This window comes from Dasypus novemcinctus, chromosome 10 (genome assembly GCF_030445035.2).
Source record: "Dasypus novemcinctus isolate mDasNov1 chromosome 10, mDasNov1.1.hap2, whole genome shotgun sequence".
Taxonomy (NCBI): domain Eukaryota; kingdom Metazoa; phylum Chordata; class Mammalia; order Cingulata; family Dasypodidae; genus Dasypus; species Dasypus novemcinctus.
The window spans coordinates 109273026-109297723 of record NC_080682.1 but is presented as its reverse complement, the minus strand read 5'-3'; the positions used below and the strand labels follow the sequence as shown (position 1 = coordinate 109297723).

The following is a 24698-nucleotide window of genomic DNA, read 5'->3' as shown; positions in this document are numbered from 1 at the left end:
AAAGCTAAAGGGTTATAGATAAATCCATCTGGGATTGTATTTCAAGGTTCTCTTAGTTTTGTTTCATTAAAAATATTTTATATATATTTTTTACCAAAATTTTGATAGCCCTGAGAATCCAAAGAACTCACAGAGTAGCAATGAGATTTCATGTTTGCTAATTCCAAACAAATAACAGTAATTTCCTAGAGAACAGTATTTATATGGACTTTGAGGTACTAATGAAGATTCACTAGGCTTCGCAGGAAAGTATAACACAGTTATTCGGCAATGTTTGCCTTGGGCAAGGGAAGAGGAAGCAGTCGCATTTGTGTAAAATATTTGGAATTTCAGAAGAAGAGTATGCGTGTAGGCTTATAATATTAAGACAACAAAATTTCAGCAAAATAAATCTAGATCCTTTAAAAGCATATTTATAGATACAAATGATAAACCATATTCTGAAATTTCAATTTGCAAAATGATTTGTAATCTGAACTGGGGTTACCCAAAATTAGAGATCCACCTTAAAGAAAATCTACTTGTACTTTAAAGTTACTTATTACCACATGGAAAATAAAGGGATTTTGAAACCAAGTGAACCAAACAGTGTTTATTCAGGCCATAATTCAGATTACTGACCTTCTAGCACTCACAAAAACTCCTTAAGAGTGCTGGGACTTGCACCCTAAGGACGAAATGAAAAATATCAATCAAGCACATGAACGCATAAAGCTATATTCTGTTGTTTTGTTACAGAAAAATTTTATAAGTGCTGTACCAATGTTATATTTAAAATGAAGGCACCATATCAACATAGGTGGAAATTTGTGTACTCTGAAAATATATGCCTTATCTGAATTTTAATAAAGCCCACAAATTCGTAAATAACTATACTTAATATAAAAGTCACTTTACCTAAAATAATTCCTGAGTTGACTTACATGTAATTTGTGAGAAATCTAAGGTGAATGTAATAATGGCAGCAGTCTTGAGTAAGTTTCAAAAAACCTAATTACCCAGAAAAAGGAGAACAAAAAAACAAAACAAAACAAAACAAAAAAACCCAAGGAATATTAGTCCTATGCACACTCAGCTTGTCCAAGTAATAACAAAACTGATGACACTGAGTATACATGTAGTAAAAGAATACAGTTTACCATCTAGAACATAGTAGATATTCAATAAATACTTATGGAATGAATGAGTCTTATTTTTTACTTGTTTATTTTTTAAACACAGTAGGACAGATCTAAAATTCTTGAGTCTTAAATCTCACAGTACATATAGTTCATACATGACATTAAAGATAAATATGCCATAATATAAGCATTCCAAGTCTGATAATCTCAAGTAACCATTCTCAATTGAGAGTATAGAAGAAAAAATAAATACATATATGGTAAAGTCAGTGAATAAAAAAAAAAAAAAAGATTCACTGACGTCACTTACAGATGAACCCTCATCTATTAGAAGAATTTTTAAGCCTACCAAAACAGATTAGAAAGTTATTGTAAAATGACATTTACTGACCACTCATTATATGTACGATGTTAAGTACTTTCCATGACTCACCTCATTTAATTCTTGCAATAAGTCTAGGAATTATGTACTATTATTATCTTTGTTATATGGGAAACTAAGGCTTAAGAGAGGCAACAAAGCCAGGATTAGAACCAGATTTATTGATTCATTCGCTTATTAATTCATTCAACAAATATTTATTGAGCACCCACTGCATGTCAGGCACTGTTCTAAACACTAGGGAATACAGAAATGAATAAGACAAAGTCCCTACTCTCAAAAGTCTATGGGAGAAATAGAAAATAGGCAAATATGTAATAAAATGTCAAGTAGCTATAAGTATAATATATAAAGGTAAAACAGATTAAGGGAAAAAAGGATATGAATGGGAGGCAGGTTCTCTTTTAGCTTAGCTTTGCTACACTATTTCACAAATATCAATTTACAAGAGTAGTAGATGAGAAGGGGTGAAGATAGAATTGCTACAAAATAAGAACCAGCAAAGAAGGCAGCAAAAATATTACAGTAAGTAGACATAAAAATTCAGTGTATAGTAAGCTGATGCCACCTAATACGGGGCAATCACAGAAAGCAATAACTGTATTATAATTGTATAAAAAGTGATATTTGGAAAGATTACCTTGGAATCATTAAATAAAAATATAAAAATTATGTTCAATATAACATTCAAAAAGTCATCAAAAATAGTTAACTTCCATATAATAAGGGGTAAGCTTCAGTTAACTGATAAATTCACTTATTCTCAACAGAGTAAATAAAAAAAACACTGCTTTTCATAAAATACCTGCAAGGGAAGGGAGCTAATACTTTTGAGCACCTATCTTATGCTGGATTTAAATACCCAATCTTCTCATTTAATCCTTACAACAACCTTTACAAGATTGGCACTTTTTAAATCTCACAGATAAATAGATTTAGAAAGACTAATTTACCACAGGTCATATAGGAGGAACTGGAGTTCCAACCCAGGCCTCTTTGACTATAAAACTTCTTGTTTGATTTTAATACTATACCATGTTGCCTTACCTTAGGACTCAAAATAGAATTACTTTCTACATAGCAGCTCATTATCACTTCTAGTTATTAATAAACAATGATAAATTTTATATATTATATAACGATATCTTTCCAGGAAACTCAAGGAGATTCTTTCTAATGACGATTATCAGGGAACTGAAATCTCAAAGATAGGAAAGACCATGTACTGAACACAAGAATTTACCTCCACTTTTTCCCCCAAATGCCTCTAAAACTGTATAAAGAAATTTTTTTTAGAGGCAGAGAGGCACATAAACCTGTAAGGTCAAAACAGAAAGAAGACAACAGCTATAAGTTTTGGAAACTGGTAAACAGACAAGTAGCAACCAATCTAGCATACCCAAGAAAGTGGAAACCTAAGGCAGCAAATGGGATGACAAAAAAACAAGGCAACTTGCATCAGAGAACCCCAGGAAGATCAGGAATTGGGGGCACCAGGTACTTCTGAAGAGGGGTTAAAGGTGGGGCTAAAGTAAGGAAAATTAGTTGAAAATGTGCTTAGACGCATTTAGATCCCCAGCTATCTTCAGTTATCCTCTACCCTAAAGGAAGACTAGGAATTTATACTTTTGAGGGAGAGGTTAAGGACACCTGATGACATAGGTACACCTTAGGAAGTGGAAGAGGGGAGCAGTGTTATATTGGAAAAAGAGATTAACTAAGTCTATAGACCAATGGCGAGACTACCCAGCTCTCCTCTTCCACTTACCCCCAAAACAGTGACAGCCAGGACTATATTACTCTAGGCAGGAGACTAGAAGATTCTTCTGAGGAATCTGACCAGCCCAAAGAAAAGTCCTGAAGACACAGAGCGGTAAGGGGCAAAAGGTAATGGGGGTCCCTCAACAAAAGAGCCCAGCTAGAGTAACCTACAAGAAAATTCCACCAGTCAAAATATCCCATACATACATACAGAGCTTTCTCTCTGCTTTTTAGTGGTCACTCACATATTTAAGCAGAGAGCCAAGTCATTTAATGAAACTCTGAAATGAAGACAAGAAAGCAAAACAAATTGATAAAAGGAACTTAGAATAGAAAGAACATGGAAGAAGAAAATCACTAAAAAGATTAGCATGAATATTCTCTAAGATAGAATATAATGACTCCAAGAAAGAAAGGGATGCTATAATCAAAAACAAAAACAAACAAACGAAAAAAACTTTCAGAGAACAAGAAGGAATTAATAGAAATGTAAAGTATGATAGCAAAAATGAAAACTTCCACAGAATCAGTGAAGGATAAAGTTGAGAAAATAATATTTATACAGCGATTTACTATGTGCTATGTTTTAGTTTTACGCATATTGGCTCATTTGTTTATACTAAAAAGAAAACCCCTGTAAAATCGACTCTTTCTCTATTTTACAGATAAGAAAACTTAGGTATAAGGTATAGAATTTAGTTTTCCCACAGTTACACAGTTAGAAAGTGGCAAAAGCAAGGATTCAAATTCAGAATGTCCAGCTCTAAAATTCAAGCTTTTGACCACATTAGAGTAAAAAATTAGAAGCAAACAAATGGAAAATGGTAGAGAGAAAAGATAAGAAAATTGGAGAATTAATCCAGGTGGTTCGATATCCTGAATAATAGAAGATCCAGAAAGAAAAAAAAAAAAAAAAGAAAGAAAACAGAGTAAAATCAAAGAAATAAATCAAGAAATTTCCCAGAATTGAAGGACATGGGTACCCAAATTGAAAGAGCCCCCTGAGTGTACTAGCCAATGGATAAAACAAAGACCCATACCAAGGAACACTACCTTGAAATTTCAGAACTCTGAAGTTAAAGAAAAGTTTCTGAGAGTTTTCAAAGAGAAAAACAGAATCTGAACTAGGAAGGCAATATTTTAAAAGCAATCTTGGAAGTTACAAGCCAATGGAACAATATCTTCAAAATCCTCAGGGAAAATGACTTCTACCCTAGCATACTTACCTAGCAAAGCCATCAATAAAATGGGAGTGTAGAACAAAGAAATTTTCAGTCCCCCATGCAAAGTCTCAAAAATTTACTTTCTATACTCCCATACTCCAGAAAGCTAGTACTGGAAGATGTGCTCCAGCAAAATGAGTAAATAAACCAAAACAGAAGAAGACCAGAACAACGATGAAGAGACAGTACAGAAATAACAGATGTGCAGCAAGCCTAGAGAGCAACTGGGATCCAGATTGGTGTGACAAAACAGAAGTTTTCAATAACATAAAATTGACAAAATATCGACAATTTGAACATACTGAGAGGAAATTTTAGGAATGAATTAATGATAGCATACAAAGAATAAAAAAGGATGACAACACTTATTCATCAGAAATATATTCTCCTTTCTTCTATGAAACATCTGACAACTTTGTTACTTTGGAAAGTAAAAACTGAGTTCCTAAAGATAAAGTCACCCTGAGATAGGTTTAAAAAAAAGTTTATATTTTTAATTTTTTTCCAAATGGAATCGCAATTATAAAATAGAGCTAAAGTCTCCAAAGTAGACTAAGATTAAGCTGTGTCATCTTAGACAAGTCATTCAGCATCAATGAGCCCCATCTGCAAAAAGTGAAATAATACCTATTTGAAAGCCTATATACAGATTTAAACGAAGGATATAAACATTCCCAGCATAATGCCAGGCACATAGTAAGTACTCGGTGCATGTTTGTTAAATATTAATCATACTGTGTAAAAGCGATGGAAACACCAATTAGTAGGTAGATTCCCTCTACCATATACCTTTTGAGTTGTTGTATTTGTCGTCTGTGTTGAGGGTTTGGTGAAGGTTATTTTCACAGGAGACATGTGGGGTGGTAAGGAGTTGGCAATGCTCTGCATGATGTTACTCATCTTGGGACTGCCACTCACAGGCACAGTGATCGTCTTTGAGACAGGAACAACAGCTTTTGGAACTTCCTTTAGGACAACGGGAGAGGAGCTAGAAGAGTTTGTTCGCCTTCGTTTTCTGGGCTTTTCATCTTCATCTGAACAGCTAACACCTGAAAGGTGATGACAAAATTGCTCTATCTATACCAAACTAACTTTGCATTTTATACTTTATTTTAAAACCACTGTATACATTAAGTTATCCCTGACCTCTCCCTTTGCTTTATGCCCAATCAGCCAATAAATCTTACCAATCCTCCCTCTGAGAAGTTGTCTCTGAATGCCTTCCCTTTCTTTAACCCTGGAAAGGAACCCTAGAGCCCCATTTCATGTCAGGCCTCATCTCCTGCCCAATTTTAGCAAAAAATTCCTAAAAGATGCCCATGTTTCCAATCTCTCCTTTTCTATTCTATCTCGATCCTATTACCAGGTACATTTTACTGTCTCAGGACATTTTAGCTGCTTTTATCTCATGGTAATGTTTTTATGCTTCATTTTGTTGCTTATCATTCAAAGCCCTATATTGTTCCACCCAACTCCATGTGCTCCTATAATCTCGAATGTTGAAATGGTCACCATTCCCCACAGCCACTTTACCACATTCTATCCAACTCTGGGTCTCTAACTACTATTGTTCTTTGGGGAATGCCATCTATCACCAATGATCTCTTAATCATCCTGCAAGATCCAGGCATCTCTCAGTGATGCTTTCCCTTACTCCTCTATGCAAAGCTAATCTATGTCTCTTCTGTGCTTATAAAGCACTTTGTACATCCTTTTTGTTATCTCTAACTATATGGCAGTGTGACTGTCTGTCTGCATGTCGCCTGTTATTGACAGGCTCCCAGACCATGTCTTATTGTTTACTTCCCCACGGTAGAGCATTGCACATACAAAGCTGGCAAATCAATGATTATACCCCAAACTAATTTTCCTGTGTGACTTCTTAGTATAAAGGCAACACAAACTTCCTGTTACTGAAAACTACTCATTAAGTGAGATGGTTTCTTCATGGTTGGGATTCACTTTCAATATTTAAAAAATGATAAAAAACAGGTCTCAACAGTTATTTTAAAAGACCACCTTGGCTAAATTCACAGAAGTCAGGTATAAATTTAATTAATAACCCCAGATTCTTAGTGTTTTCTTTATGCACTAAAATGTCAGTTATTTTTGTAATGACTCTTGAAAAATTAAATGAGATACATAAAACCTAGCAACCTACATAGGAAATCTCTATAGAGCAGATATAAAAAATTTATACAGTATGACTCATGGGATTGGTAATAAAATATAACTCCTTACACATTCAATTTATAGACTCTAATTTAAATAGGCTGACAATGACCTAGAATCATCCTGCATAAAACAGCAAACTCAGCTCTAAAAGTTACAAAGAAATCAAGTTTATAACTATATTGAGAAAAATTAAAATCAGATATTAATGATCTCCACTGATAGCAAAAGCAAAGCAATACTGACAGAAGTAATTTAAAAATGAATGTGAAAGCAAACTGTTTCACAGGATAGAAGCAAGGGGTTAAAAATTGCAAATAAAAAAACTTCAAAAAATTATAATCAATTAGAAGTATGAAAGAGGTACTCTAGAATGTTTCTCTGTCTAATATTTGGATGATAAGTTATATAACATAATTTAAGAAATTATAAGAACCATAAGAGGAAACACTGAATAAGTTACATAAACACATTCCTTTAGTTTTCTATTCACAACATTTCTATTCCATGACAATCAAAACAAGTGAATACTCATAGGATAGCAGTGTTGAAAGGCAGATTCCCCACAGAGAACAAAAAAGAATTCATCTCTCAGTCCCCAGAATAGGTTAAAAAGCAAAGTATACCTGGTCACACATAAAGAGGAATTCTTTAGAACTGTCAAAACCTAACCATGCTAATGGCCAGACAGAGGACCAATGATTCAATCCAGGGAGGCAAATCTAATCAGAGCCTATGCTGCAGCATTTAGCCAAGATAGCCCTGATAACACTGAGAGTATCACTTACTTTTGACATAAACAGTACTTCCACTTGGCAAGACAACTACATTGGAGGCAGGACTGGCAGGTCTTGGAGACTTAACCGTTGCTACGCTGCCACTTGGAACAAGGGTAGAGGTTGGGGTTGACGTGGTACTTGTGTAGGAATAGCAAACCACTACTGAAGGAATGATAAAAAAGTTTGCTGTTAACTTTTACCAACACTGTCCAGCATACAGCAAAATTACTTTTTTTACTGCAGGCCAAGTTTTACATTTTCATGTAATGAGAATTTAGAGACCCGTACTAAGTATTAGGATCTCAGGTTAAAGGGTATTAATAAGCTTTTCTGAAAATTATCACTTAAATGGATTTCCTCTAAGTATTTAATGGTTGTCTACAGACACTGCCAACGGAGAAGAGAGCACTCACAAAGAAATCAAGTTTTTAAAACATATTGAGAAAAATGAAAATCATTTTTCATTCATGGCAGGGGAAGACAACAAGTATGTACTTGAAATTCTCTTTTAATGCTAACATCAGCACCAATGATGGGGTAATTTTTCCCTAACCACAACAATTTTCAACTTGGCTAATAGAAGAGAACCAAGACAAGGTTCTTTTATTATGAATGAGCTGACTAATCATTTGCCATCCAAGCAGTGCAACAGTAACTCAACTAACATTATGACAACACCATATTTCAACCTCTTCATCATTCAGTGAAGGAACACAACTCAATTAACAGCAAGAATACCTCATACCTGCATTTCCTGAGTACATGCATTTGCAGAATCCTTTCCATACAGTGTCACTAATTCTCACAACACAACAAGGCAGGTATTATTATTATTATTCATTTTAAGATGGGGAACCTGAAGCTCACAGAAGCTAAGTGACTTAAATGACTTGCTGGAAGTCACATGGCTTGGAAATGGCAAACGAGGATTCAAACACCACTCTATTAGAAATCCTCTATTCCTTCCTCTCTACCAGAGAATTGGTGGACAGAAAAAGTGGAAAGAGAAGATACTACTCCCACAACAAAGAAAACAGGAACTCAATAATATTAAGTCCAAGTATGCATGCTGATAACTGTCTCTCTTCTAAAAACAGCTTCCTACAGTCTAAAACACAACCTGGTATGCAGGAAGAATGTCTCATTCTGCTCCACAACTACTTGCAAGGCAAGAAAAAACAATTCCCCAAAGTAACCTGACAATTGTTTTCAGGGTATTTTCATGCAACACCAATCTAAGCTAGGATAGTCAACCCAAATATGCTCTCTCAAACTTAGTATTACTCTTGGTTGTCTCAGGATTCAAGGGTTTTTAAAGCATGCATCAATCCTAGATTAAATAACAATAAGAAAACCTTTCCATCTGTAAGCTAATCCCTAATGGATTCAGCACATTGACTAGAACAGAAATGGAGCATACACCATAATTCCAGAAGACAAAAACAGAGTTTTATTTTCTACCACTATCAGTCAAGCATTTTCTCCAGGAGCTAAATGACTTCTCATATTATTTATTGTCTATGTTATCTAATAAAGGCTCCTATCCACTTCTAACAAGACACACTGACATCAAAAATTCATTCCAAGAAGACTTTTACAATTTTGTAATTAACATAACTAACATTTTCACCAAAAGAGAGATTTAGTTTTGGCTAAGACTAAAAATCAAGCAGTTTCTAGTTTTGGGATCAGAGTTGCTCACCATGTTTCGCAACCTTTAAACACTGGGATAAAAACAGATGAAAAACAGGACAATTTTTCTTGAACTAAAAAGGATCTGAGAAAAATAATCTCTAGACACTGAAATTTTTCTACTCACCTTCCTTGCTTCCTGTTTCTGCAGGCACTGGAAGAGATGCATTGTGTTGAATAGCTGCATTGGCAATTGCATTAGCTGTTACAGTGAAAGCGGTTTGGGGAACCAGCCGGGGCATCAGTGGTACCAATCGACGACCTTCAATGGACCATTCTGAAGAGCTACTAGGTCCAGACATACTAAACAAAAAAGAAAACACTGCTACAAGAGTTCTCAATCACTAAAAATGAATCAAATACATTTTCTTCAACAACATAATTTTGTAAATTATGAAAAGTGCCCTAACTGAATAAGAGAGGCTTTATTATAAGCAAGCAAGATCAAAATTATGAATAGTAATTGGAATTCAAGGAAGTTAACACACACTTAGGTTCTTATACATCTTATTCTATAATCTGAATCTTATAAATGAACAAAACTGGAACTAAGAATTTTTCCCATGACCTTTTTTTATTAATATGGATGTAGGTTTCATGAGTTTAAATCTGGTAACCAGTATTTCTACTAACTTTTAGAACTCAATCTTGTAATTAAATTTAAAAAATTAAAAAGTACTCAATTTTAAAAATCAGATTTTCCTTAATAATTAATAATGGAATTTGTTGGAATCTTTGTAAGAGAAATACTTTTTATCTAACTGCCTGCATGGCCAGAGGTTCTAAGGCTTTCAAGCTCAGACACTGAGGCAGTAAACGAGGGGAAACAGGTAGTACGGAATGTAAGGGGGATGTATATATCATAGTATATGTCACTAACAAAGTACTGTATTATTAACCATCCTCTTAAAATAGAAAAGGAAAAAAACAAAAGACTAGATCTGAGGACACTGGAAGAAAGCTGCCACTACTTTATTTTTATTTATACCTCCCTTCACTCTAAGAATTAGTGGCAATTAAACTCTATACCTGAAGCAGACAGCACTCTAAATTCCTTTACTCTAATCTTGAGCAAATTTTATCCCAGAATCCAAAGAGAAGTTAAGATGTCAAAAAGTAATTATGTTACTTCTCTTGACTTGGCTTCATGTATGACCCTAACTAATGATTAGTGTCAAGGCTTAAAACTCACCAGTAAGCAATTATTCAATCAACCAATTTCTTCACTGAATCAGAAATATTTCTGCACCTTTTTCAAAACCAGAGATTCTACAACCCAACCTAGAATTTAAGACTCAATTGTTCAGATTTAGGTAGAGTACACAAAAGTACTTGTTAGTGGATACTAGAACAATGATAATGATGAGGGCAATGGTAATGATGACAGTTAACATCAATTAAGCACTACATGACGAGTACTAATTTAAACATTTTACATGTACTATTAACTCATATAATTCTCTTAATGATAAAATAGTTACTAATTATCTTCACTTTATAGTTGTGAAAACTTTGAATCACAGAAAGGTTAAAGCTTGTCTAAGATCACACAGCTACTGAAATGTCTTCTTCAACAAGCATACATCATACTACTGAAATTATGTGCCAAATCATAAGAAGAAAGCAAAAAATTCTTCAAATGAGTTTCATGTCTAACTTTGCCTTTGATTTATAGCAGTTGGGCACTGTTGACTAATTACTACCAACTTTCAGTAAATTACTCCATGACTTGAAAAGCATTATATTTTAGTTCAGAAAGTATTTTCTAGGAGCTGATTAGCCCAATTATTGTGGGAAGTCGGAAAATTCCTTCACGGTTTAACATAGATCTACAGGAAAGAGAAGTTCCTAAGACCCAATAACCCTTGCAAATTTGTCATTACATAATTTCTACATTGATGCCAGTTCTGAAATGGCAAATGGAACAAACAAACAACAAAAAGATAGAAAAGGGCTTTGGCTAACTGTTAAAGGGAAAAAATCTAACAGCTATTTAACATTCTCCTGGCTTACTCTTACTTTGCTATAATTTTATTAAAAATAATATCTACACTTACCTTTAAAAGTTAAGTATTTTTTTCCTGCTAGTAACTGCATTATTTAAATGGTGGCAGAAATTATGGAAGATTAATAATTTGAAGCACATGAACATAGGCTTCTGAAAAGCCAGAACTTGCAGTGCAAAAGACACAACTGCAACTTTTAGAAAGATCTACAAATCCTAATTTCCACTCATGCAAACATGCAAAATTTTTCTGAGTGAGTGAAAATTAAATATGTTAGAATTAAATCAATACATCTTATGTGCTTAGTAATGAGTATATAAAATGTATTAGTTGTATAGATCTAGACATATATGTAAAACTGAATTTTACAGATTTTCGGGCTTCACTAGGATTCTTTAGTCTTATATAAGAATGTCTCTAGTTATACTAAATATGGCAAGGGAGAGTGGAAATTCTTGCTCCCTCCCCTTTTGTGAGAAATCTAAGATGATACTAATGAAACTACCTGGACCCTCACATCATTTGGCATGCAGGGTACCAGCAAGAAATCCTCGCCCTCACACAGAAATTCACACAGTATCCTGTGAATGCTTGGCTGATGGGGAAAGGATTAAGAAAGCAGAAATTCCAGATAGTCATTTTTTCTAACCCTAGAGACAATACTGAGAAGAGTGACTCAATTAAAAAATCTGAAGCCCCTTGACATCCAAGGCTTTAACACTGCAATATTCTGATGTAATTCAAAACTGACTTAGAGTAGCAAACTTAATAAATGGCCTGGTGCAAACAATAACCGCGTTGTTATGTCTTAGCCCACAAGCCAGGCTTTTCTTTGATCCCAAACACCCTATTCCTTTTGTTTCCCCCTCCTTTGTGCTCAATCTTTTCGGCTTTCCCATTACCTCTCAACCACATTCCTTCTGGCCTAAGCTGTTGTTTTGAATGGGGGAGGGAAAGGAGAGGAGAAAGGGAATGCAGTCAGGTCAGATGCATTCCTCCTCAGCTCAAGTTTTTTTCAGGCTCAGAGTATGAAGCCCTCCAATAAGATAATCTTTGAAACAAGGCTCTGTTGATACTTCTGAGGGAGAGGGGACAGAGCAGATGGATAGAATGAGGGATCTATGCCCACCTCACCAATCCTAGTTCAATGACTCTTGGGCTCAACAAGTAGCTACATCTGGTCAAATTAAAACCACAATATAAAATATCAAAACAGAAATCTGGAAAGACCTAAGATGCTTAAAATTATACACTGAAGTAAACTCTTTTCAAAAAATAAAATTCATGTATTAAAGAAAACAGAAAGGAGAGGAAAAATGAGGAAACAGGCAGATAAAAGCCAACTCTCAATTATCCATGCTAATGGAGAGAGGAGGGAAAGGGAGAGGTCAAACAGATGAAAGAAACCCACATATTATCCAAAAATATTATTTTGGCAAATACTTGTAAATTTTTCCACCAAACCTTTTCCAGGACAACCAACAAATAGAAAATGACTAATTGAAAGTTTCACCTCCTCTCCCTTCCCACCCTCTGACTAGAGGTACTCCCGAGCAGCAAAATGGCTACAGGATGGGCAGCATTAGGAGGGAAAGAGAGGTAAAGAAGGAAAAGCAAGTGGCACAGTTAATTCATAAATGGAATAATGTGCCCCTGAATAATTGAGAGCTTCAATTTTGAAATAAATACAAGAAAATAAGCCTGAAATAATAATAACCTAGTTGCATACCTGTTACTTGGTCTTTCACCCAAATATAAGGATAAATTCATTCTTTGAAGGGGAAAAAAGGAAAAGGAGACTAAATAAATGTTATCCTTTTAAGTATGAAACTGACGCATCAACTTATAACTAGTTGCCCACAATACTGTTCTAATTCTTATAAGGTACCAATTTTGTTTTAAGTGCCTCCGAATGCAAACAATTGTTTATTACTTTATAATCTAGCATATCACTTTCTTCTTACCAGTTCTCAAATTAGAATCTAGGCTCAGTTGTCACTATTTTTAGAACATCCCAACTCAAATGTTTGGAGCAAATTAGAGGAACATGTTAATATTCGAATGTTTCCAGCATGTTAGCCTGACAACTAAATACTACATATCTCTAATGGAAATTTTTCATATTTCTCTGGTACATATCTACCACTGAAGAATCTCAAAACTGCAAGATAAACAGCTAAATCTTCAAATTATGCAGTTAAAAAGGCAGCACCCCATTTTATGAGTTAGGTAAAATGAGGGACAGCGAAGCACAACTTGAGGCTAATGGATCTCTGGGAGTCAAGTGAAATAAAGCCAATTGGTTTAAATACATTGTTTAAGTTATCACACTATGGAAATGCACTGAATTTTTTCCTTTAGATTTATTTCACCTTAAACCACTAAAATAAAAAACAAATGATGTATACTATAATATTTTATGAAAAGTTCCCATCATCTTGCACTAACATTTGAAGGATAATTTCTGTTCTTTTCTATGCTTTGGGAGGCACTGTCTCCATGCATACTCTTTTGATGCCTGATTACTGCCCTCAGTCCTCCACCACCCTCCATCCATCCATCAAATAGTTATGATCTGAAAACCATTTGATAGGAATTCTTTATAATTTTATTTTGTTGGCTTTTAAAAGTAAATTTAGACATATAGCATTCATATTTCTTAAAGTAGAACGTATTTTAGTCTTTTTTTTGAATCTCACTATACATGAAGTGATTAAGTAAAATATGAAAAAAATTATTTCTATTTATAAAGCAATATACATATCAAATATTACTACAAAGAACCTCTAAGGAGTTATCAAATTTGGGGGGGCACACTACTTTGTTACTGAACTTTGCATCAAATAGTGAATCGCCTGCTAAATTGTGGTGGTCTTCAATTATACAGATTTCACTGTAACAGATTTGACCTGTGTATTTAAAGCTTGCCTAACCAAATCCAAAGACATAACCAATTAAGTAAACAGTTAACACACTATTCAGGATCCCTGAGTATAGAGATATACTAATAAGATAAAAAACTCAGGAATCTGCTACACAATAGGAAGACTGTTTCAAAACTATGTTATACTATGTCATAAAAAATCAGGGGTGGTATGACTAATGGCTTACTTATGTGCAATTGTTGTTAACCGTTCATCGTTTACTGCTCTCCGAACTTCAGCACGGTGGCGTTCTGTTGAGATGCTATGAAAAAAAATAGCCATTATAGAACTCTGCCAAGCAGGCAGCTCTTTTCTACACTTTCATTAATGTTTAAATCAACATTTTGCTTGGGGAGGAAGGGGTAATGATTGATTTGTTTAAGGATATAGAGGGGGGCGCTAATTTAAATCTTCAAATGTTTTAAAATCATAGAAAAGGAGTCACAATGATTCTGTGTTACTGCAGAGAGAATTAGTTGCAAATTAGAATTCAGCTTGATATCAAGGCATTACTTCCAAAACTCAGAACTGTTAGACCATGGACAGGATTAGCAGAGATACTTGTCATCTGAATAAGCAAACAGAGTCCGGATGATCTCCTAATCATGGCTGCTGAGAAGAGGATTTGGCACTCAGAAGAAAATCTTCTAAGGTTGTCTCTAAGCTTAAGATTCTATAATTTTATTTTCAATGAAAAATAAAGAAATGAGAGTGGCAAGATAGGTGTTGCCTGTGGCTATGCACTATGAAACATGACACCAGGGTAATAACCCTTTATTACTCAGTACTTCAGCTGTGTGTCTTTTACATTATATCATGTTACCCGTATAGTAAAAATTTGCTTATACTAATCTTGATTAAGCAAATGTAAAGCTAATACTGAACAACTAAGAAAAGGTTATGTACCTACACTATTAATAAATCCTCAATAAAATGATGCCACTCTTCAATTTGTAACCTTTTCCATTTAAGCTCAAAATCAGTACCATGGACCCAAACATTTAAGGGACAAGTGAGCAGAATTTATGAGAAACATTAAAAAATAAATAAATACACACATAATAAATTGCTAAATATGAAGCTAATAAGACTGAGGATGTGGCTTACTAAAATCTCTATATTTATGTTAATTAAATATAGGAAGAACCTGTAAAAAAAAAAAAAGAAGAGGACAAATGGTTTTAAATGTAGAAAAGAAATTGGTTAAAACAGAACATTTTCTGAAAAAGCTTAATATGTTAGAATAGATCAAGGCAAAATGTTAAGGAACCCCTATTACTAGAATTTTAAATGGATTCAAGTGCCACTCTAGTGGGAAGCTGAAGGAATAGACTATGCTTAACATTATAACTATATAATCATTGTCTATTTATATAAAGTAAGACAACACCTTCCTTGCATCCCCCTTCTCCACCCCCCAACAAATGCCACCCCAGATCTGCATATGCAAGGCCCAACTCTTCTTTCCTCCATCCATGTCAAAACACCTCCCTTTCCCAGATAGCCCAAACCTGAAATAAGCTGCCTTAAAGCCTTTCTGATTGGACTGCAGAATGTTAAGTTACAGTTTTCTGTAACTGAGCACACAAGTAAGCACCAACAATTTCAAAACCTCTAATCTTAACCTTAATTTGAGAGTTACTGAAATGAACAGTAATGAAACCCCTCAAAATGAAATTTCTAGAGTCATGTCTCACATACTTTTACGATAATTTACCTAAGAACTTTTGAGAGTTCTCCAAGAAGATCTTTCTTTTCCTTGGTGAGATCCCCCTGTGCCCGAAGTGCACTGATAACTCCAGCATATGCCTCCAGTTCTAGAAGAAGAAAATTATTTAATCAAGATAGGCCTTCAATATTTTAATGCTATGGTTATGTATAGTGAAACTTGAGGGCAAGAAACCTAGAAATTAACTGCAAATATTTTAATTCCCTTCAGAAGTTTTACCTAATAACATTAAAATATGGCTTTTATAATTTTATACCATTTTGTTCTTTATTGCCTCATAACAGTCATGTATGTAAATTGTTTAGATAAAAAAAGAATCTAACAATCATTTTGTTTCACCTATTATCACTGAAGAACTCAGATGATACCAGCTATTGAGAAGAAACTATCTATCCAAGTGATGTAAAAGGTTGATAAGAGAAGTGTTTAGCATAATTGAAAGGTATCTTCACCAATCAACCCTTCAAATAATTCCTTAACCCTGTCTAAGTATCAAACTATATTCCATCTACCTCCTGGTAGTCAGTAGAGGGTATGATGAAATTGCAAAAAAAAATAATGGCAAAAGAATAAAATGACCAGGTTCTGGCTCCAGCACTGCCACTTACTGATGTGATTGTGTGACCCTGGGAAAGTATTTTTTTACCTCTGAACCTCAGTTTTCTTATCTAGAAGGAACTTTTAGGATATCTTACCTTGTAGACCTAAGATCTCCTGATCTATAAAACCTACCTTCAAAACGACCAAGACAAATGAGGGAGCATAAAATGCTCTTATAAAACCAAGATATAATATGCTAAATCCTAATGAGAGACAGTTTCAATTTCACTATCTTTCCACAGAAGTAACTATGATGAAATGAAATAGTCAGTCCCTAGTAGACTAAAATATAAAGTCAAAAAGTCCCCAATGGCCCCCAAAGTACCACGCATTCCTCCCAACATATTACCCTATGTAGTCCTTTCCACTCTGACTCTGGGTATACCATGCAACTTGCTGTGGTCAATGGAACATCAGAAGTTCACTAGGCACTTGCACACAGGGCCTTGCTCTCTTAGAACCTTGAGATGACCAAGTTGTGAAGCCTAGGATGAAAGGCCAGATTGGAGAGAAAGGCCCAGCCTTCCCAGTTAAGCCCAGTCTCTAGCTACGCTACCAGTTAATACAGCAACATAAGAGAACAACATCAGCAACACCAGCAATCCATAAGAATTGTGAGAAATAATAAAACAGCTGTTGTTTTAAACCATTAACACTGTGAGAGAGATATGTTTAAGCAAAATAAAATGATAGAAAATAAATTCCCAGGCTACAGTTATCTGCATACTCAATTCAAGTTGCTACAAGTAGTCATTATTTGCCAATGCCTTATACATAACAGACATTCAAGAAATGTTAGCTAAATAACATATGCGTGCATACATGCATGCTAGGTACTACACCGAAAATAAACTAGTAGCATCTTTCAGTTCATATATTCACAATTCTGACTGCCAAAAGAAAGCTTTATATAGAAGAGTGGGCTGACTATATTAAACAGAAATGCATGGTCCAAGTGAACTACCCTATGTGTAAACATCCTGCATGTTTAGCCTGTGAAAGATACTACATAAATGTTTCACAGAGTCTCTCTTTAAAAACCAAATTCTGTTGCTCTGTAGTAGTAAAAGAAATACTTAGTCCCAGGAAACATATATTTCAGCTTTTATCAGGACCTAGAGTAGAGTTCAAAAGGCACTAGGGATAACCAACTAAATGTTTATGCTCCATTTGTGAAATATTTCATTCAACAAATCAATATTTTATCTCTATTATATATGTCCACTAGTGTTAAGTCCTGCCCTCAAGGAGTTAACTTTAGAATAGAGCTACAGTGAAACAAATAATCAGATAATTATGATACAGTTTACAATACAGTGGTAAAGGCACAGAGGAAAAACACATCATCTTGATTAGAAGCATAAACTTTAATCAGAAAAACTGTGGTACAGACAGGCGGCGGGGGGATGGGATGCAAATGTGCAAAAGAATAAGAGTAAAGGAACAGATAATATTTCTTGCAGATATACAACTTCTAAGAGTCAGTGACAATGTTTGAAAGCTTTGCACTAAGGGATGTAAAAATATGACTTTACAAAGATAGTCTCTAATTCAAAACAAACTACTAATTGAGTATTACTACTATAAGATACCACGGAGACTGTTTACATGAACAAAAAAAGTCCCTATTCTCAAGGTAATTAAAATCCAATAAGGAACCTAAGAAATATATACAAATAACTATTATAAAGATTTTGGTTCACTCACGTAAGAGAATAGAAAAGGGTAAAAATGGGGAAGTAGATGTGGCTCAAGCAACTGTGCTCCTACCTACCAACGGGAGGTCCTGGGTTCGGTGTCCAGTGCTCCTAAAGACAGTGAGCTAATACAACAGGATGGCACAGCAAGCTGACACAACAAGATGAGGCAATAAGAGACACAGGAAGGAAAATACAATGGGGGACAAAACAACGCAGGGAGTGGAGGCGGTTCAGTGATTGGACACCTCCCTCCCACATGGGAGGTCCCAGGTTTGGTTCCCAGTACCTCCTAAAAAAAGGAAGATGAGCACACAACAAACAGACACACTTGGAACAGACACAGCAAGTGCAAACAACAAGGGGGTGGGGGAAAATAAATAAATAAATAAAATCTTAAAAAAAGGGTAGGTATGGAAAATCAGGTTGAAACCAGACTGAGAAAAGTCTAAAAAGTAAATAGATTTATAAAAATGGAATTAGTTTAGTGGTTATGTAAGACTGAGGAAGGATTGAGGGATTCAGAGGTAAATTCTAAGGGGTATGGAACTTTTGTTTTTGGAGTAATGAAATTGTTCTAAAATTTTTTATGATGATGAATGCATAACTGTGATTATACTAAAAGCCACTGATCATGCACTCTGGATAGATTGTATGTTATGTGACTATATCTCAATAAAACTGCTTTTATACATATATAAATGAAAGTATAAAGATTCTGACTGTGTATATATATATATATATATATATACTTAATTTGTTTAAAAAAAAAAATAAAGAAAGAAATTCCAGTCTACAAAAGTAATTGAGGGGAAAGCGGATGTGGAGGATCCATTTTCAATCCCTGGGGCCCCTTGGTAAAAAAAAGAAGAGAAAGTGTGCCTGCGCAGCGAGCCAGTGCCTGTGTGGTGAGCCGAATGCCCGCACAGTGAGCCGAGTGCCTGTGTGGGTGCCTGTGTGACAAGCCGAGTTCACACGTGGTGAGCCAAGGGCCCATGTGGTAAGCCAGTGCCTGCGCAGTGAGCCAGTGTCCACACAAGTGAGGCACGCGGCAAGATGATGACACAACAAAAGAGAGATGAAGGGGAGAGTCAAGGTGAAGCACAACAGAGACCAGGAACTGAGGTGGTGCAATTGACAGTGAACCTCTCTCCATATCAGAGTCCCCAGGATCAAATCCTGGTGAATCCTAGAAGAGAAAGACAGGAAGAGAAGACAAAAAGATAAATAGATATAGAAGATCACACAGCAAATGGACACAGCAAAAACAGCAGGGTGGGGGAGGGGTGGGAGAGAGGGAAAGGGGAAACAATCTTTAAAAAAAAAGTCATTGAGGGAAAGGGTATAGCTCAGTGGTTGAGCACCTGCTTCCCACATATGAGGTCTGGGGTTCAGTCTCTGGTACCTACTAAAATAAAAAAAGTAATTAAATGAGGAAGGAATAACAAAAGAAAATGAGTCAGGTTTTGTAGTTTGCATGGTATTTAGGAGAATGGCAATGCCATAAAAAGAAATGGAGAGGTCAGAGGAAGAGATTTAGGAAAAAAGAAAAATTTACTTTTGGCCTGAGGAATTTATAGTGGTCAAGACACTATTACAAATAAAATGAAATTAACTAAAGAAATGTGATAAATATTTCTGACATTTCAAGTCTAACTAAAAAGTCATACACAAAAATAAGATGTTGTAACATCACACAAAACTGGGACTCAGATATCACAGCTACACAATCCAAGGCACTTCCTCAGCTCCTCTAGAAAGTCACTCATTTTAAAAAAGCCTTGCTAGTCCCTCTTCATGTTCTGATGGGTATCCACAGATCCTGATATTAGGGTTGCTAGTCTATTGTACTGTTTACTCTGATGACACAAAAACATAATAATAAACACATGTAAATACCGCAGAAAATAAGTGAGTTGCCAAACTTTTTTTACAAAGCCCTCAACCCAAACCACTTAAACAAATCAGTGACTCAGTTACACCATAATCCATAAAGCCCCATGTTAAGAGTTACAGCTCAGGACGGTCACGTTAGGAAAAAAAAAAAAGAGCAGGGAAGAGGCAAAGGAAGCTTTATCACTGCTTTGTTCAATGTATCATAAATTCTCTATCCCAACTGTTTATCTTTAATTAAATAAAATTTAAATGTTTAACATGCTAAATTAAAATGATTTGTACTTATTTTTAAAAGGATAGAGCTAATTCTCTAAATATTTTACATTAATCCTCAAATACAGTATCTTCTCTAAACTTTGGTCCTAGAGCTCCAGTTTGAAGGCAATTCAAAGGTTTCATTGTTATGATAATGAATCAACGGGTGGGGAGGAAGTCTTTCCCCAAATCACTACCAAGGCTCACCTCCCAAAGTGAAGGGTCTTTAGAAGACTGTTTCCTTTTGTACTGACACAGCTTTCCAGTAGCATTACCCACATAGTTCTGACTAAAATTAGAGATATATTTAGACTTAAATGATACCAATTTTGTATTTAAACATAATCTCTTGATGCAAGGCCCAAAAGCCCAAATAGCTGGCTATTTATTCCTCTGCAATTATTTTAACTATGAAATAAACAGGAGTCCAACTTTATAATTGGCAGCAAACAGTTGTAGCAATTGCATGTAATTTTACAGAAAACCATCTTCACATGAGTATTAAAAATTTAGATAGCAAGCAAAAAAAGATACAGGAATGATAGAGTAAAAAAAAAAAAGCTCTCTAGATATTGTTAAAACACAAGGCTAAGAAGTGATTTAAAATAGAGAAATCCTAAGAATGGCCTGAGGGAAAATTAAAAGGGCAAAAAGGTTATTAGCTGGCCGGGTCAGAGCAGCTAGGATTCTACCTGATCTACATATAGGAATTCCCAGAAAAGACTTCCCTTGAAGAAAAGGTTCAGATGCAAATAATGTCTGAAAGCAACTGCATTAAAACATTATACATTAAGATGTCCAGCACTGTCATAGGCCCTTTATTTACAGTTAATCCACCTAACTAATGAGGCAGATATTATCCATTTTTTAACAAAACTGTCAACAGATTTAGGGAGATTAAATGCCTTGCCCTTGGTCATTAATAACAGGACAAAACCCCCATGTCTGTCAATTCAAGGCCCACACTTCCGTAAAGCAAAACCATGGATATCTAAATAATTCATATCCATTGCCAAAATGTCTGGTACTCTGCCAAATTATTTATTCATTTATTGAGCTAGTCCCGAAACCACAAGTAAGTGTTTGTAAATAAGACCAAGCAAGGTCCTTTTTGGATCTATAGTTTAAGGCAGCTTTTCTCAACCAAGGTTCCTCACTGGAGCCATACAACACAAATGATTTGAGGAATCCTTTTCTCAGTTTTCCCAAAGATGATACATAGCATACCATTCTAGATGAATGAAAAGAAGTTAATTCATTAAATATAATAGATACTTTAGCATTAGGCTTAGTTCTCTCCCTGAATGCTAGTTGAGAAAGGCTGTAGGGAAAAGAAACACCAAGTAATTACAAGCATAAAGTGTGCTTATTATTGATAAAATATGATTTTGGAAAGTCAGCATAGCTTACATTAAGTAAGAAATCAGAAAGAGTATGTAATTACCCATGCATTCATGAAGGAAATACAATATATTGGTTAAGAGTATACTAAAGTGAGACTGGAATCATATTCCCTAGGTTCAAATCCTCACTCCACAACTTAATAGTAGCATTATCTTGGGTTCTTAGCTTCAATTTCCTTATCTGTAAGATGGGGACTCGAAAAAAACAAAAACAGAAAATCAATCCCTTACCTTTTAGGTTTGAGTAAGGATTAAATGAGATGTTGAATGTAAAGGAACATCAAAAGGCCAAAAGGCCCAGAACCCTTCAATAACTCTCAGCTGCTATTATTATTAATATTCTATCCATGTACTTATCACGTACAAAGCACTATGTTAAGCACTGGGGAAATAATAAGAACTCTACCACCAAGGCGATTCTAACCCAGCATGAGTTATGACATCTATGCAAACAGCCATGACTCAAAGCATAAAGGGAAAAGTATCAGAGAGAAAGTATAAAACATAAAAAATAAAAATCATACCCAATTTTCGCAGAATCCTTTTGCATTCATCCCTGCTGAGATCCAAAAGGGTTGGCCATACAACAGGCATTGCTGCTTCTGTTTGGTAGCCCCAAAGAGCTTGTTTTCCCTACCCAAAAAAAGGAAAAAAAAGAAAAAGAAAAATCAAATTACCAAGGTATATTCAAAGGGTCACTCACCTGGAAATCCACAGGTTAAGAAATGAATTAAATAGGATACCTCACAATTCTTTTTTGACAACTTCATTTTCCAACTTTTGACAGATTAAGAATTAAACAAACTTTGAAGGCTTATTATGCCAGTAGTATGGTATAGACTTCAGAGACAGACACACCTAGGTCCTAGTTCCATCTTTTCAATGCCCTGGTTCTGTGACCCTGAGTCAATTGGCCTCTATTAGCCTAAGTTTTACACATCTGTAAAACAGAATTAACACCACCCAATATGCTATGAGAACTAAGGAACAATGTATGTAAAGCTCTTACCATAGTGGCTGGCAAGTAGAGAAATAGGCAATACGACCGTAAGCTTGGGCAAGTTACTGACTTCTCTAGGTCTGTCTCCTCACTTACGAATTAAATGAGATGAAGTTTGTAAAGCTGCTAGTACGAAGTTACATGGTCTAATGGAAGTTAATAAAGAACTATCTCAAGTCTTAACAATAAAATATGAATTTAGACACTGTAGTCATTATACAACCATTTACCAGAAGTTTACTATGTGCCAGGAACTTACTTCGTGCTAGAGAATTCCCTGGCCTAGAAGGGTAAAAAGACACAGCGCTAGGCGCCTGCACAATACCTGCTTTACACATAGCAGACCCGCAGTAAATATTTGTCAAACGGATACATGAATGGTTTGGGGAGAGAGGAAGGGAATTAAAATGAATGAATGAATGAATGAATGAATGAGCTGTCTAGTCTAGCAGTCACACAGCACATTCGAAACAACGAACTGCTATACCCCGTTCCAGGCTCTGGGGCTTTTAATCCCAACTCTTCGCCCCGAGTTAAGTCCCCCTCCCCCTATTTCCCATGGTCCTCTCAGCTCAGAACCAACCCAGAGCCAGGAGAACAGGAGTGCGCGCCCCAGCCAGCAGGATGACATAAAGAAAGGGGTGGGGAGGCGGAAGAAGGGGCAGAGCCCAAGGAATCCGCTCCCTCCACCAGCCTGTCCCCGCCTCCCGACAGGATCTTGGAGGCTGCCGGCGACCGCCCAAATCAGGCACCACGTCACGGCATCCCGACGCGTCCCCGCCAGCGACCCCACCGCCGGGCCGCATCGCTTCGGAAACCTGGGCAGGAGGTGCCGAAGCCCCCTCGGGGAACCGGGATCTCGTGTAACCCACCCCCCACTCAAGTGTCAAGGAGGCAAGCCCGCCCCGCCCCCTCCCCAAACACGCACTCTCTCGCAGCACCACAACAAGAGCAGCCCGCCCACCCTCCTCGCCGGGGTCTCTCAGCGCCGGCCCCAATGTCAAGCCCACGACCCAAGCCCCTCAGGGCCAGCAGCCAGTGCTAGGGGCCCCAGCTGGCATCCGTGCCTCGCTCCCTCCTCGGCCAAGAGGACAAGAGCGAGTAGGCGCACGGACAGCCAACTAGACGACAGAGACTCACCCGGAGGCTCCCAGAGCTGGACCCCCCCGGGCCCCAGGATCAGGCCTGCTGGAGTCCCTCTCATCCCATCTCGGGGAGCCCCATGATCCCGTTAGGAGACAACGGGGGATGAGGCAGAGCGCCCCTAACTGGGCTCCGAACACTTGGCCCCGCGCTCCGCTAGCGTGGCTAGCCTGGCAGCTCCTCCCATGACCCTGCCTGAGAGTCACCCACCTGCCCGGCCTTTCGGGGCTCATCTAAAAGGCTCCTCCGCCAAGACTAGGGGACACCAGGAATTGGGTTTGTTTGCGATGCCTCAGAAGGGGCAAGATGGCGACAGGTATCAGGGCGCAAGCGCAGCCGCGCGCTGCTCGTCGGGAGGTGTAGTTCGCCTTTCCCGCCTTTCGGAGACCGGCCGCCAGAAAGCCTCCATTCTCCCGGTCCTCCTTTCCCTCTGCGTTATGAAAGGAAAGGAGAGCCATCCCGAGGGAGTACTGGGAGTTGTGGTCCAAACCCAAGCGCTCTTCTCTTACGCTCCCGGTTTGCCGTCGCACACGCAAGGAAGGCCGGGATTGTAGTTTCCTTGGTTTCTCCCCTACACCCTCCTCTCTCTGGCTTCGCGCGCCTCTCCTCTGGCTGCCGTCTCCCAGCCAATCGGCTGCGCCCTTTACTACGTGCAGCGTCACACGTAGCGGTCGAAATGGCGTCGTTAGTTGGCGCTGAGGCTTCCTTACGACTTTTACTCTAGGCGAGGTTAGGGCTGATGGGAAAACAGCTTCGTCCCTGAACTGGCGTTAGGGATGCGGGAAAAGCAGCTTCCTGTCCGAATTGACGTTGAGGATTGATGTCGGATTCCTCAGTCATGAGAACGATTCTCAGCGGCTGCCAGCCTTCCAAACGGCAACTCGAGGAGAGAAATTTCACGCGGTGGGAACCGGT

General features: G+C 36.9%; 1 protein-coding gene across 28 annotated transcripts in view; it reads right to left on the bottom strand.

The window, feature by feature from the left end:
* EMSY (EMSY transcriptional repressor, BRCA2 interacting) overlaps nucleotides 1-24415 on the bottom strand; it is an 88018-nt gene extending 63603 nt beyond the window's left edge. For 7 of the 28 annotated variants that reach the window (XR_011649989.1, XR_011649987.1, XM_058305994.2 and 4 more), the window contains exons 1-7: nucleotides 23994-24115; nucleotides 22165-22273; nucleotides 15778-15877; nucleotides 14248-14322; nucleotides 12866-12907; nucleotides 9258-9433; nucleotides 5277-5536 (exon numbers count right to left, since the gene is read on the bottom strand). Coding sequence is in view for 22 of the 28 variants with exons in the window: in XM_058305994.2 (XP_058161977.1) it covers nucleotides 5277-5536; nucleotides 9258-9433; nucleotides 12866-12907; nucleotides 14248-14322; nucleotides 15778-15877; nucleotides 22165-22234 (723 nt within the window). In the remaining 6 variants the exon portion in view is untranslated. Of the gene's footprint in view, nucleotides 1-5276; nucleotides 5537-7447; nucleotides 7601-9257; nucleotides 9434-12865; nucleotides 12908-14247; nucleotides 14323-15777; nucleotides 15878-22164; nucleotides 22274-23993 lie in introns of all 28 variants that reach the window. The other 21 variants (XR_011649985.1, XM_058305989.2, XM_058306003.2 and 18 more) reach the window with 9 other exon arrangements.
* Nucleotides 24416-24698: the final 283 nt, after the last annotated feature.